General features: G+C 37.4%; 1 protein-coding gene across 1 annotated transcript in view; it reads left to right on the forward strand.

The window, feature by feature from the left end:
- The window catches only part of LOC137236828 (maternal protein pumilio-like), a 278,454-nt gene that overhangs the window by 129,842 nt on the left and 132,920 nt on the right, over positions 1-15,692 (forward strand). Inside the window, exons 4-6 of the mRNA XM_067759860.1 lie at positions 819-1,051; positions 3,165-3,300; positions 3,489-3,607. Coding sequence (XP_067615961.1) covers positions 819-1,051; positions 3,165-3,300; positions 3,489-3,607 — 488 coding nt within the window. The remainder of the gene's footprint in view (positions 1-818; positions 1,052-3,164; positions 3,301-3,488; positions 3,608-15,692) is intronic.

Genomic DNA, 15,692 nt, shown 5'->3' on the forward strand with positions numbered 1-15,692 from the left:
GGGGATGAAAACAACTAACAAACAACGCGTAATTAGTCTTTACATTTGTTCTTTGTATATTTTGCAAATTTCGAAAACTAAAATTTTTTTATTCTTCAAATGCATTGCGAGGCTCTCATGCCTACGAAAGCATTTTTTATTGTATGCTGATGGGCTTTGCGAAAGTTCTACGTTTAATATTGAAACGTTTTCTTTTCACCAATTCTACTTTAACTGTCATTCTATGCGCCATAAATTGCAAGCGGGTCAAGCTTTGAGATCAACAAAAATAAATAAAATAAAAAGTTAAAAGAAGAAGTAGTACAACAATTAAATCGAAATAGATTTGAGAATGAAATTCTATGTTTGTGTGTATGTTTGTATGCACTTTTGTGTAGTTGCAAATACTTTAATTTTGTAGAGCAAAAGGGCGGAACTTCCATGAATTGAATAACTTTATCAATGGATGTACGAATTGACTGACTGACCGACCTACCGAACCGACTGAATGTGCTGCATGCAAAAGCTGGATGCATCCGGCAAAGGGAAATCAAATATTAAGTGCATTAGATATTGTTGGTCTTTCCAAAGCAAATAACGATTAGGGCCGATGACGATTATAATGGATGTAAAAATGCCGGAAAAGCGGAAAAAGTATAAAATAGTTCAACTGTATATACAGGGTGTGTTATAATACAAATTTCAATATGTATTTTTAAATAACAAGTTCGTTTGGGTGTGACCTTATTAAAAAATGACCTTTTGTATTCAGTAATTGTTATGCACACTCTCTCAAAAATCTAACTAATTTATTTCTTTTATTATTTTGTCTTTTTCAGATCACCACATCCACTGCCAAAAAGCTATGGGAGAAATCCGATGGCAAGGGTACCACATCGGGCGTTACCGGTGGTCCACTAAATCCATTACATATACCCGGTGTAGGAGATCATCCAGTTTGGAAAGATTCAACATGGTCAACACAAGGCGAAAATATATTGGCACCACCACGCCCACGCACCTTTCCGCAAGCACCAGATATGAATGCCAACAACAACGCGGGCATACTTAGGTGAGTAAAAGCGACGTTTATTTAAGAAAACTTAGATTTGAGCAGAGAAAAAAAAATTTAAATATACCAAAAATACTGTTACTAAAATCATGTTTAAAATATTAAGATTTTTATGTATTTTAAATTACAATAAATAAATATAAGAAAATAAATTAAAATAAATAATTGAATGAAATTTAAAAAATTTAAATACAATAATAATAATAAAAAAAAAAATAAAAGGACAACAAAATTATAAAATAAAATAAAACATGAAGTGAACCACAAACAAAACAAATGAACAAAAAAAAAATTTTAAGTATTACACTATAAAGAAAATGAGTAAGAAAATATTCAGAATTAAGAAAAAAGAATAGAAGAGGAATTAAAATGGCAAAAATGTAAATAAAATTTTTGACGAACTTAAAAATAAAAAAAATCTTAAAAATTATGAATTATAGAAGTAAAAATAAAGTATTAAAAAAATAAAAATGAAAATAAAGGACTAAAAAAATTAAAATTAAAATAAAAAGGGGGGACTATAATTGAAATAAATAAATAAAAAAGTAAGATATATAAAAAAAAAATAAAGAAATAAAAAATAAAAACGTAAAAAATAAAATAAAGAAATAAATGTGGATAAATAATATAAACAGTTACAAATTAAAAAAATAACAAAAAAGAGTTGGAAAACACAAATACATAATTACAAAAGAATAAGAAATTAAAAAAATAAAAATAAAATTATAAAAATGGGGAAAAAAATTTTAAAATAAAATAAAACTAAAAAATACTATAAGGAAATTGAAACAAAAACTAAAAGGAATTTAGTTTAATATACCTAGCTAAGTTTAAAAATTTAAGCTGTAAAGTTTATCATAAAAAACTAAAACTTATAAAAGGATGTTAAATAATAACCCGAATGACAAATCTAGGGGCATAAACACTAAGACTGCACTTGCACTGTGCGTCCCCAGAATCGCGTCCAGTAAAATCCAGATAGGAAATCTGTTTATAAAAGATTGCTATTAGCTGGCATTGATTTGGCGTGTTCTACCATCTTATAGGTCAGGGGTGACACCTTATCGAAACGGTTGAAAGTCTAAATAACCTTAGCAGGTTCTCAAATACGTCGAAGTGACATCACCATTAAGTTGGTTTAGGCTCAGTAGAGGTAGCTCCTGACTCAGACTGGACTCTAGCTCTGTACACAGACTCTCAAAGGACTTCACCCTCGAGTAACCTCCTTTCTCATGTAAAGTTAAACACGGCATCTAAAACGGCGAATGGAAATCGTGCGGTGCAGCGGCTTGGAGCGAGAAGAGAAATGAGTTCAAAGGTGCTGGGATCACCGGTGGTAAAGCCCCCGCCAATGCGGCCAGGGAAGAAACAACAGAACAAGGTCCAGGCACACCCTGCCGAAACTAGGTCCCACTTAGCGTTGCAGTACCTAGGGGGGAAGTAAAGGTGACCCTTTCGAGTACTATTTAGTATGCCGACTGCTGCAGCTAAACAGTAAAAGGTGTCAATGAAAATAGAAAACTGCATGTCACAGCGGATTACGAAGTTAAGAATATTGCCGACTAAAATCCAATGGTCCGAAGACTCGAGTGGTTAAAACCCGTGTTCGCGACAGTAGTGGGAGTACGAGAAAGTGCTATTATTGAAGCTTACCGGGTTCATTTCCGACAAAGGACTGCCCACATTCAGGACACTACAGTAACAACAACAACAACGCCATGGTACAACTTAGAAGAGTTGGATATACATTTGATGAAATATAGACTCATTCACGTGATGACCTGCGCAAGGAACAGATATGATATTGTGAGTAGTCTTCTCGCTATACGAAAAGACTGTTGCCTAGACCAGTGAGGGTTTATAACGTAGTCCTTCAAGAGCAGAAGGGATCCTCACACTGTTGTTACGAGACTTTAGAACCCCAAAAAAAGTTTATAAGAGAATTATAAAACAAATAAACTAAAAAATAATTTAAATAAAATTAAAAAAATTAAAAATTGAAATGAAATAAAAAATGAAAAGTATTGATGAAATATATTAACTACTACTGCTATTTTTTCACTTAAAATGAACTATGGAATCTGTATACTTACTTTTATGTCTTTCATTTCAGCCCACGTGATTCCACCAGTGGTTTGGGTGTTAAAATGGTTGAATATGTTTTGGGAGGCTCACCGACCAACAAAGAGAGCCCACTTTCCAGTTTGGAGCCACGTTTGCGAAGTCTGAAATTTGACGACAATGATAAGGTATGTTTGGAAAGTACACTCAGAAAAATATAATGAAACTTGAATTGCCGATTTTGGAACTCATTCTCTTTTTCCCCTCTTTTCTCATATTTTTCCTGCAACGGTTTCCTAGTTTCGTTCTGTCCCGCTTGTATTTTTGATAACAACTTCAAAACTTTTAAAACTAATTTTTTTTTTCATTCTTTCAGCCACATGACGAAAAGGAAAAAGCCAATTCTCCGTTTGACACAAACGGTTTAAAGAAAGATGACCAAGTTTCAAATACAAATGGTGTCGTCAATGGCATTGATGATGACAAAGGATTTAAGTGAGTACTCATTAAAACACAGATATACTATATTTTATTTAAATATGCTATACTCCGTTTAAGGGAGTATGCTTAAATTAAATTACAGTGATATTCCCAATAGTGCTTTGATTGATACATGATAGGGGTGTACAACGATATTTCATACTTTTAGAGTGAAAAAGAAAATATCACTAAAGTAGTTTTTTGTCACTGATTGCTTTCACATTTCACATCCATGTCAGATGCTATTATAATTTGAGAAACAAACTAAAGCCACCTAGGTTTAAATTTCAAATTGTTTTTTCTTTCACACACAACCGTAACAAAGTAGTTTTTGTGGTTACTTTTGTTCGTCTCGTGGTTATTTTGTGTTGTTGTAAGATTCACCTTAAATGGATCAGGAAGCAATACAATGTAATACGCATGTAAATAGGTTTATGCGTGCAAATTTACAAATATGCAATATGTGTGAAAGGGTGCGATTGTCTGTAAATGTTGAATAGGAAGTCGGGGATGGATGACGTCGGAGAAATGAGAAGACCTTAACAACCGAACAAAACAGCGATGCCAGATTCCCTTTGCGGTTGTTTGTTGCTATAATATCCGTTTTCTCTTGTTTTTGTTTACTGACTTTGTGTTTTGTTTTCGTATTGTTATTTTGTTTTTGAATCTATTTGCTATGTTGCATTTTAATTTGACAGCTGCTGTAGTCTGTTTACTTTTGATTTTTATTGCATGTGTCTGCTACAATACATATTCAATTTTCATTTTAATGTGCTGAATGCTAATGTGCCTCTTCAAAGTTTTGCGAGAATGTTGTGAATATTGTGTGAAATTTTGTAATTAGTCAAGAATTACAACAAAGAATTTAGAAACGAAATTTATACTAAAAAATAAAAATAGAGCAAAATCAAATAAAATAAAGGATGTAAAATAGAAAGTTAAAAACAAAAATGTTAATTGAAATGAAAAAATTAAATACGAAACAAAATAACCAAAAATTATAAAATTAAAAAAAAAAAAAAAATTAAATAAAAAGAATAGGAAAAGGAAATAAAAATAGAAATAAAAGAATTTAAATAGAATAACAAAAAATTGAAAAACAAAACTTATGAAATAGAAGCAAAAAATTAAAAAAGATTAAAAAGATTTAGGTAAAATAAAATAAAACAAGTAAAGGTGTCTAAGTTCGGGTGCAACCGAACATTACATACTCATCGTGAGCTTCAATTGTACATTTCTTTTAAGATAAATTACTTTTCTAGATAACACGTGGCACCGCCCGTTTAAAAACAAATGTCTCCCCATTTCCTCTTACAATAAAACTTGATAAGTGAAATATCAGTGATTCAAAACTATTTTTTGCTAAGTTATATATCTCCTATGTAAAATCACCTCCTCATCCCGAAAATCAAGGTTATTTTTAATTCTATGGTAAAGTTTTTGAGATATTTACGAATTACCGTTTTTCCAAAAAAAAAAAAAAAAAAAAAAAAAAATGGCTCCACTTAATCATATATTATCTCAAGAAAGAATTGAGCAATTCCAAAACGGGTTGAAGCTTTTAAAAGGTAATAAAATTTGCTATAACCTGTGCATACAACACTTTTTGCTAGACCCTGCAGATTCAAAGATAACGAACAATCATTACGGATTTTTTCAATTTTTTTTTTGTGAAAATATAAAAAAATGTGTACTTTGCGATGAAGGATCTCGAAAACTTTTTATTTTTTTGCATATTTATTTTTTTCTAGAAGCTCTGTTTTATTACAAAAAAAAAAAAAAGCTTTCATTCAACAAAATCGGTGGAGTAATACAAAAGTTATAAGCATTCAAGTAAATATATCCATTTAATACTTAAGTACCCTGCTGGTAGTTAGTATTCGTATATCAGTTAGTTAGCGAATACTAACACATATGTACCAGTAGGGTACTGAAGTATTAAATGGATATATTTACTTGAATGCTTATAACTTTTGTATTAGTCCATCGATTTTGTTGAACGAAAGCTTTATTGTTTTTGTAAATATATAGCTTATTTTATTCGTCCACGACCCTTTTAAAAATCTTTTATATAAAATTGGGCGTGGTCCTTAACCGATTTCGTTAATTTTTCTTCAAAGCATTCCTTATCGTAAAGGCAACCTCTCTGCCGAATGTTGTAACGATAGGTTTTGATTTTATCACAAGTGGGCGGTGCCACGCCCATTTTGAAAAGCACGCTGAGTATAAAAAGTAAAAAAAAAAAATATATATAAAATAGTAAAAAAATTTGAAGTGAAGAAAAATAAAAAAATATAGTTGTTTATTATTAAAAGAACATAAAATAAAACAATAGCTAGATAAAAAAAATTTACATTAAAAAGGGTTAAAAAAAAAACTGAAATAAAAAACAATATAAAATAACCAGTAATAAAAAATAAATTTAAGAAAACTATATAAAATAAGTTTCAAATGATAAAAATTTAAAATAATGCATATATTTATAAAAAATACAAAATGTTCGTAATGCTTTTTAAAATTACTTCTATATAAATTTTTAGTTGTACACCTTTTTTTAAGCCAATTTTATGAATAAAGCGGTAAAAGTATACAAAATAAATACAATTTAAAAAAATTACCAAACTGTTTTCTTACATTAATTGTACTAAAAAAATTTAGGTATTAAAAACTAGTTTAAAGTTAATTAACAAAACAGTAAAAGAAAATAAAAATGATTAACATAAAGTAAAAAAAAAACTAAAAAAAAGTGAAAAGATTAAATAAATTTTTTTTTTAAATAAAAGTAAAATAAAAAAAGAAATACAAAAATTAAAAAGATATATGCTAAATAATTCTCCACAAAAAAAAAAAAAAAAACGCCAACAACAATAATAAAACAAAGAAGACAAGTAGAATAACATCAAAATAAATCTTCCGGATGATTAAGAAAAAATTATTCGCCCGAAATTTTTTTACAATAAAAATCTGGAATTCCACACTAAAAGACATTGAAAAAAATTTAAAATAAAAGCTTCGATAAAATGAAAAAATATATATATTTAAAAAAATATATAAATAAATAAAGAAAAACGTAACACAAAAACAAAAAATAACAAAAAATTTGACAAAACAACAAAAGTTAATAAATGGAAAAAAATTAAATGAAATGAAATAAAGTAAATAAAAAAATCTAAAGTAAAAACAAATATAAGGCATAATTAAAAATAGGAATAGAATAATAATATTTCCGATAGTACAATTTAATCAAAATAAAGTAAATCTAATATATTACTGAAATAAACGCAAGTAAAACAATAAAAATGGTATGTAACATAAAAAAAAATTGAAAAAAGCAAGAAATGTTTGAGAAAAAAGAATATAAACGCAGAAAAAAAATAAAAAATACCGACTTTAAAAATTAGCAAAAAGTAAAAAAAAACTTTGTTGTAAAAATTAACAAAAAATAAAAGATAAAAAAAAAAATAAAAGATTCAATTAAAAAATTTGCAAAAGTACAAGATAAAAAAAAAAAAAAAACAAAAATAATAAAAAAAAATAAAATATTAAAAAATAAATTAAAAATTATAGTAAAAAAATTATAAAATAAAATAAAAGAAACTTAAGTAAAAAATAAAAAAATTTAAAGTTTCAAGTGTATAAAAACCCAAATGTTATCATGAACTTGTTTTTTTTTAACAATGTAAAAAGTATTGGATTTCTTTTAATTTCCCAAGTTTTCAAATTCATGTGCTTGATAGTTTGTTTACACATATTTACCTGAAAATACCAACACATGCGTTTTACTTGTGTAACGGCAATATAGCCAGTGACGGCTGTGTAGAAATCTATAATCTGACAGGTACTAAAACTGTCAGCTTCACTGCATGATTGACTGACTGACTGACTGACTGCTTAAGATTGCTTCTCGCAATTTTCACAAATCATCGCAAAATGTTTGCATTATGCATTCATTTTTTTATTTTTAGTTTTTTTTTACTGCAATTCGTTGCTTTTCTTTTGCAGCACTGACTGTCTTTATTGTCTTCAAGTCTTTGGTATTTTTCTAATGTTTTTGTTCTTACTTATTTTACCTGTCTTATTCGACTTGCTTCACTGCAATTGCCACACGTTAACTTTTTACTGCTGATGCTGTTGTTGTTACTACATCATCGTCTACCGGGTTGGTGCGCAAAGCAATGGCATTGACATTAGAACTGCAAACTGGTTTCTTCAAGGTTCTTGGTACTGTCTCTCATCTAGTCCAGACAGTCAGCCACATTTTGCAATACATGCAACAATCGCTCTCACAAAGGCGCTAAATGCACTATCGGTCTGCTCTATAATTATGGTTGTTATTGTTGTAGCTGTTGATGTCGCAATACAGAGTTTTCAACACACCACCACTTTCCCAACCGCCCAGCTATTGAATAAGTTTTCAAGCCTACAAACATGCAAACGAACCAGTTTTAGTTGCAATTCCGACCATACGACTATTACATCCATTTACCCATTGCTGATGTTGTAATAACAATCGCTACATATGTATATAAAAGAAAAACAATAACAACTATTATTGATATTGAACTTTATATACCCAGTAGTGCGTTATGAGTCAACTTCTTTTTTGAAGCGATTTGTCGAGTTATTAAAAAAAAAAAAACTCCAAAGCATATTGCTTTTTAGATCCCAACACGATTAGCTCTTACAAAATGCCTACCATACGTAATGCGTAATAGTACAGACAGCTGACAATATTCCTACTCAGCTCTCTGAGAGCGATTTTTTCTCCAAAATGTATGGTGCGAGTGAGCCCGGAAGAAGAAGTATTATGGTGAGAAATGTCGCTCCGCCTCGGAAAACGCTGTTTACGGAAAAATTTTCGTGTCGTGACGCAAGAGGGGAAAAATGTTCCTAATTGGATCACGCGAAACTTCAGATGTTGGCTGACAAAAATTATGCCCCGAAATTTTATGAAAAAGTACCAGCTACCTCAATCGGCGACAACGTAAGATACATTCCACCACCCGTCTAAGACGAAGTAAGAATGGCAATATCCCAGCTCAACAATTATAAGACAAGGGGGAAATAAGTGTTAGCCGCCGAAATATTGAGAATGCTTTGAGCAATCCATAACTTCCCACTGCAAAAAATTGTGGAAACAGTCTTTCTAATCTCACACTCAACGTTCAATGAAGCGTTTTACGGGAATAACAGCGTTGCCTTCAATAAGCTGACTGCACCACAATCGACAGGATTTGGCAATATGCGCCAATTCTTGCAGAGGACTAAAAAAAGAGAAGCGACATGTTCTGATTAGATAACTTCGTAAAGTTGCTCCAATTCCTTTGTTACCAAAAATGATAGTTCGAGAAGCAGAACTCAGCCGCATAGGCGTAAAATCCCTGGTATTCATTGATTAACGCCATAAGTTCTGCATTCACGGGGCTGGCTGACAATACAAAAGATTGCGCTTTAGAGCTGGCAATATTTTAAGGAATTTGCGGATTCGTCACAGTGACTGGCACATTATAATTAGTAGCAGCAACAGCTTTGAAGATATGGCCGCGACTCAATGACTGTGATATCATATGCGCCTCGTTCGGTAACAAGCATCATTAAGGCCCGGCCATCTCCGGAACGATTTAGTATAACCACATGAAACCTCCTAGGTCATTGCGCGCTTCTCCCCCTAGATCCATGAGGAACTTGGGGTCGCCAGAACCTCGGCTGCTAAAGAAACAGGATTCACCATTGATAGGTGAGGTTGGCAATTGGGTTGGAGAAGCTGAAAGGGTTGCGCTACACAACCCCTTGAATCACTTGGCTACTCAGTTTGGTCGCCTCCTACGACAGGCATACCTGTTGCCGGTATATTCTTAGCTCCCTAGCCCGAGGCCTTAAGCCTTGTTGCAGGGCATCATCACAATCATTGATACTCTGTCTACCCTCTCAAGTAGTTTGGTAAACGAACCCACCCCCCCAGTGCCATGACCCTTGCCAGAGCCTCGGCTGCGAAGGAAACAAGACTCGTCATGGTTAGGTGAGGTTGAAAAATGGTTTGGATGAGCTATAAATTGCGCTGACAACCCCTTGAATCATTTGGGTATTTTAGTCGCCTCCAACGACAGGCATACCTGCTGCGGCTATATTCTAAGCCCGTTAACCCTTGGAGATAAATAGTAATAGATGGAGCTGTAAATTGCGACTGCACCGTTTGCGGCTTCAAAGTCGGTCTACTACCCATGCTAATTGGGCCTATTGGTAAACATGTTTGTAAACAGCGATTTATATCATATTGCTCATGTATCACTGTTCAGATCCAGCAAAAGATAAAAATCACTACAACTGAGATATCACAGTCACAGATTTCCGTCTCAAAAATCACCGCAATATATACAGACACTCGCCCTTAGCAACTTGCACTGCACACTTTGTCATTTTCGAGAACGAAAGGAACATCTAGTACAACTGGGTATACAAAAATTAAACGTGCAGCGTTGCACAACGGTTGGTAGCTTTGTAAGTAAAGCAAATAGGCGTTTATAGTTGCCTGTGTAGCATTTATTGTAGTTGTGTGTCAATTTGTTTGTTCGGCTGTGCTTTTGTTTGTCTGCTGTCCAGCTTCTCGCTGTGACTGTTTATTATCGTTTGCGATTTTGTTGTTGTCAACTTATGTAGCTAGTTTTGCGATTATGTGCTTTCGTTGTTTTTGTTATTGTTTGTGTTACTACGTCGGCGCAGTATTACATACATTATTTTTTCAGCTGCACCACATGCTTTTGTTTTCCCAGCAGTTTTTCACTGTGTCGATACATGACTTTTTAGTACACTGCTATACATAATTATTTCATTTTTTATTTCTTTTATTTTTACTTTTTGACTTGGTCTCAATTAAATTTTTTGTTACCCATGTAATTACCCTTATTTTCATTGCCGCCAAATTAATGTTTGCCTGAACTTGGCCTAGCGACTGCTGAGTGTGTTTTAGCTATAAAAATGAGTTCGTAATGCTAAATGGACCAAAACAACATCAATAAATGCAAAGGGTATAGGTAGGTTGAACTGGCCGGTCCATGAGGACCTCACATAGACTGATTGAGTCCGTAGTGTTACCAGAAGTTTGTTTTAACGACCAAACTGAAAAACCCTATCAAAAACCAGGACCTATGTTATAAAATAACTCCGTCCTCTTGGCAAATACTAGAAGCTTCCTAGGACTTAAGCCACTTGCTGCTTCTAGATCTGACAGCTGTATCACTCCTAATAGCTGGAGTCTTAGCCTGGCAAGTGCAGGGCACGAGCACAGAACGTGCTCGATCGTTTCCTCCTCCAACCCGCACTTCCTACACCTGCTATCACCGACCAAGCCTAATTTAAAGGCATGTGACGCCAGAAGGCAGTGTCCAGTCAGAATACCCGTCATGAGTCTACAGTCCTCTCTTTTTAATGATAGAAGCAACTGTGTTAGTCTAAGGTTGTAAGACCTACACATAATCTTCGACACTTTACAGCCCCGCGCTTGAACCCACGCCTTTTCTGCTTGGTCGATCATGTGCACCTCTCGCCTTCGCTTAATCTTGCCCAATCTAATTGGGACGTCTACGGAGCAAGCTTCAAGGGATGCGCCCTTTTTAGCTAATTCGTCCGCTTTTTCATTCCCATCTATTCCCATATGCCCTGGGACCCAATATAGATGTATGCTTCTCCCTGTCCCGATTCTCTCCAGAGACTGCTTACACTCTAACACGCATTTAGATGCTGTGCTATGCGAGATTATTGCCTTAATTGCTGCTTGACTGTCAATATAAAAGTTAACACGGTTGCAGCTTAAGCTATTCTCTTCCAGGGTTTCTACTGCTTTGGTTACGGCTAATATTTCCGCTTGGAAAACGCTACAGTAATCCGGCAGCCTGTAGGATCTGCTTAATTCCGGATCAGCGCAGTATACCGCAGACCCTACTCCTTCCACTATTTTGGAACCATCGGTGTACACATGTATCGCCTCGTCCGCCATTTGCGCACCCTTGCGCCAACCGTCCATCTCTATTGTGGCCTTAAGATCTCCCTCAAAGTGCAGGTAGGGAATCATGTAGTCTGTTCGTCTTGTGACTGAGGACGCTATACTACTATGGCCATATGGTCGGCGCTCAAGCTGCCCCGAAGCACCGAGCCTGGTTGCGGTCGTTAATGCTTTGTTCTTTGCTACCAGGTCTACAGGTGGAATGTGCAGAATGGCATACAGTGCAGCCGTCGGGGTTGTTTTCAGGGCTCCCGTAATGCAAAGCATCGATAGTCTGCATACCCCCTCTAATTTTTTGAGGTATGTTGTTTTTTGTGTGGCTTTCCACCAAACAAGAACTCCATAGTATAGAATAGGGCTTACAATCGCTGTAAAAACCCAATGAGAAAGAGAGGGCGATAGGCCCCACGTACACCCCAGCATTCTTTTACATGCATAGAGTGCCGTTGAGGCCTTCTTGACCCTCTCCTCCACGTTGAGCTTCCATGACAGCTTACTGTCTAGGATGATTCCTAGATATTTTGTGCAAGGTTTCTCCTGTAAGGTCACCGCTCCTAACTTAGGCCTGGCCCATTTGGGACCTTGTACCTCTTTGTAAACAAGACCATATCCGTCTTCTCCGCATTGACTTTCAGCCCGACATTAGATGCCCAGGTATGAATATCCCGAAGCGCCCGATCCATCAAAGAACTAATCGTTGGAAGGCATTTTCCACTTATGACAATTGCAACGTCATCTGCGTAAGCCGTAAGTTTTACGGGTCCCTCATCGAATTGCCTGAGCAGTTGGTTGATGACCAGTGTCCACAGCAGAGGTGATAGCACCCCTCCCTGCGGCGTGCCCCTGTCCACTGATTTCGTGGCCTCGTACAATCCCCATTGTGATGTAATCTTTCTGCAATTTAACATGCAGCCGATCCATCTGATTAAGGCAGGATGTACTTTAATGTAATTAAGACCATCCATAATCGCCCATTTTGCAACATTATTGAAAGCCCCGGCAATGTCCAAGAATACTCCTAGAGCATACTCCTTATATTCCAGGGATTTCTCTATGCTTATTACCACCCTATGCAATGCGGTGTCTACCGACTTGCCTTTGGTGTACGCATGCTGTGTTGTGGAGAGCAGCTTTCCATCCACGTTGGACTTTATGTACACATCTATCAGCCTCTCAAAGGTTTTGAGCAGAAATGATGTTAAGCTAATGGGTCTATAGTCTTTGGGATACACGTGACCGATCTTCCCCGCCTTTGGTAGAAAAGCTACACGAGCAGTTCTCCAAGAGTGCGGAACATGATTCAGTCTTATGCACCCATCGAATATTATTTTAAGCCATTCCACGACCGCCCTGCTTGAGAATTGTAGCATGGCCGGGAATATACCATCTGGGCCCGGCGATTTAAACTTAGAAAACGTCTTCACTGCCCACTCGATCTTGGTATCGGTCACCAAGCCCGGCACCACAAGCTCCGTGATCGAAGTGTGAGTGATGTCTGCTGGTTCTTCTAAACCGTCTCCCGATGGGAAATGTGTATCGAGAAGCACCTCAAGGGATTCCTCACTATCACGTGACCATTCCCCGTTCTCTTTCTTTATTAGTCCCTGGACTATGTTTCCCTTTGCTAGGACTTTTTTCAACCGTGCTGTTTCACTGGAGCACTCTATGTCCGTACAGAAACTTTTCCATGAGTTTCTCTTCGCCCTGGTAATTTCACGCTTGTAGATCCTCAGTAGATCCCTGTACTCGTCCCGACACGCTTCGCTTTCCGCGGTCTTTGCGAGTTTAAACATTTCTTTTACCTGTCTTCTTAGAAGACTCAGCTCATTGCTCCACCATGGCGGCTTTGTTTTTCCTCTGAATCTTCTTAGAGGGCAAGCTTTGTTATACGCAGTCATAAGCGTCCTTGTTAGGAATTCATTCGACTCCTCCAGTTCCTCTACATTAGCAACCTCTTTGGGTTATCCCAGTTTCGTTTCTACATGTTTCTGGAATTTAGTCCAATTCGTTGCCCTAGGGTTTCTAAAGGTTCCTCCCTTCTCTACCCTCTTTAGTGGGATGCTGAAGCTTATATACGCATGGTCGGAGAAGGATGGTCTATCGAGAACCATCCAATCATACCTTGATATATCACGCTCGGAGCTCAATGTAATATCCAGAACATTGCTGGATGTTGGACCAATGTATGTAGGAACATTTCCCCTGTTGGCTATCTGCAAATTGGTTTGCAGGATGTAACAAAATAGAGATTCGCCTCTCTCGTTCGTATCTGCTCCTCCCCACGCATTGTGGTGCGCATTTGCATCTGCGCCTATGACCAACCGCCCTTTGCGCCCTTCCTCCTGTACTAGCCTTTTGCACTCCATCGGTGGAACCTCCGCAGCATGGGCCATGTAGCAGGACGCCAGGATAAATGCCTGCTTATTCTTTTGCTCAACGGCCACCGCTACGAGATCCTCGGTGGTGTAATTAGGCAGCATATATGAATGCAGCTGTTTCCTTACCATTACTACAGCTCGCACCCGTCCTTCCGTTTGTGCGTAGTAAACGCCAAACCCGCGCGCGCTAAGTCCAGAAACCTTTCCTCCCGATGAGAGCCACGGCTCCTGGATCAGCGCCACGTCAAACGAACCCTCCTCAAGGGTTAGGAGGAGTTCGCTCGACGCCACTTTACTGTGTTGGAGGTTTATCTGTAGGACTCGCAGCACCATTGGGCTGTTTGTCCCCCTCCAGCACCTTCGTCTTGACGTCGTCGTCCTCCTCTTGCCCTTTTGGTTTAGAGTATTCGAGGCCCCCTTCAGCCCCTCGTGAATGTTGTGCCGTGTGTTCCTCTGTGCGAGTCACAGCACCATTTAGCGGTTGGTCCTCTTCTAGCACGTTCGTGGTGACGTCGGGGACCTCCACCTGTCTTTTTTCCCTTAGGCTTCTGAGGTCCTTTTCGACTTCGCCCACTTCCAGCGTGTTAGGATTTTTATCCTCGGGACTTCTTTTCCTGAGTCGCATGTAAATTTTGCCAGTGCCAAAGGACATTTTGCCAAGCTGCGTGTACAAAATATCCTCCGCCTGCTTGTTTATTTGGAAGATGTAGAACTGACCATCCTCGGTAGGCCGAGATACAGTAAGTACCTTCCAATCCTGTGTCGGTATGTTCGGATTCTGATTCTGCAGAAGTCGCAGTGTATCCTCCGACTTCATCACGCATGGTATCCATACCTTAACTTTTGGTACCGTGGGGATTTGCGCTTTATCCACCACCTCAAACCGCGCGTTCGTGCCTTGCCTTTGGAGGTTTGGAACGACTTCCTCCAGCCACCGCAAGCTCGCATTGTTGTCGCACGCTATCATCTTCACACCATTATACCATCCCCCCGAATCAAAGGTTGGAAAGGGCTTACTTGGTTGTTCCCGCATCATCTTAAGCATTAAGCTAATAAGCTCCCTTTCCACAGATCTCCACCTTTCAGTAGTCATTTGTCCGAACGGACTGCTACGATCAACCAGCGCCACAGTCAGTGACTGCTTTGCCACATCACTCATCTTCTCGGGAAAAGCAGGAGTCTTAGTGTTATCTCCCTTTAGAACCTCCGAGAACACCGGAGTCTTCGCGTTAACTCCCTTTAGCGCCTCCGAGAAAGCCGGAGTCTTAGCGTTATCTCCCTTTGGCTTATCTCCTACTTCCGTAGTTGGAACTTCCCTCTGACTGGCAGCTTTCGAGGTAGTTGCTACCTCGCTATTGGAACCCATCTGTCTTACAGCTTTGGGCCTACTTGTCTTGTCTATGCGACTGCCCTGCCTCGCGGCTCTAGGACTGGGTCCTTTCTGCCTCTTGAAAGCAGGCTTGTCGCCTTCTGCCGAACGTTGCCTCTTCATTCTGCCATTCGACGCTTCTTCCTCCTCGTACCGGTTGCAGAACCGAGGGTTTCTCGCAGCAAAACCTTTTGAACTGCCTTCGACCTACTTCTACCGCTTCATGGGCCCATTCCAAGCGCTCGATCTCCACTTCTGTTGGGTCGACCACTGCTCCCAAGCGTTGTACAATTCTTAGTGCTGCACGGTACTGCGAGAGAGCTCTTTTACTTCCTCTGCTCCGTACCCTTCTCC

This window comes from Eurosta solidaginis, chromosome 1 (genome assembly GCF_040869045.1).
Source record: "Eurosta solidaginis isolate ZX-2024a chromosome 1, ASM4086904v1, whole genome shotgun sequence".
NCBI classification, from domain to species: domain Eukaryota; kingdom Metazoa; phylum Arthropoda; class Insecta; order Diptera; family Tephritidae; genus Eurosta; species Eurosta solidaginis.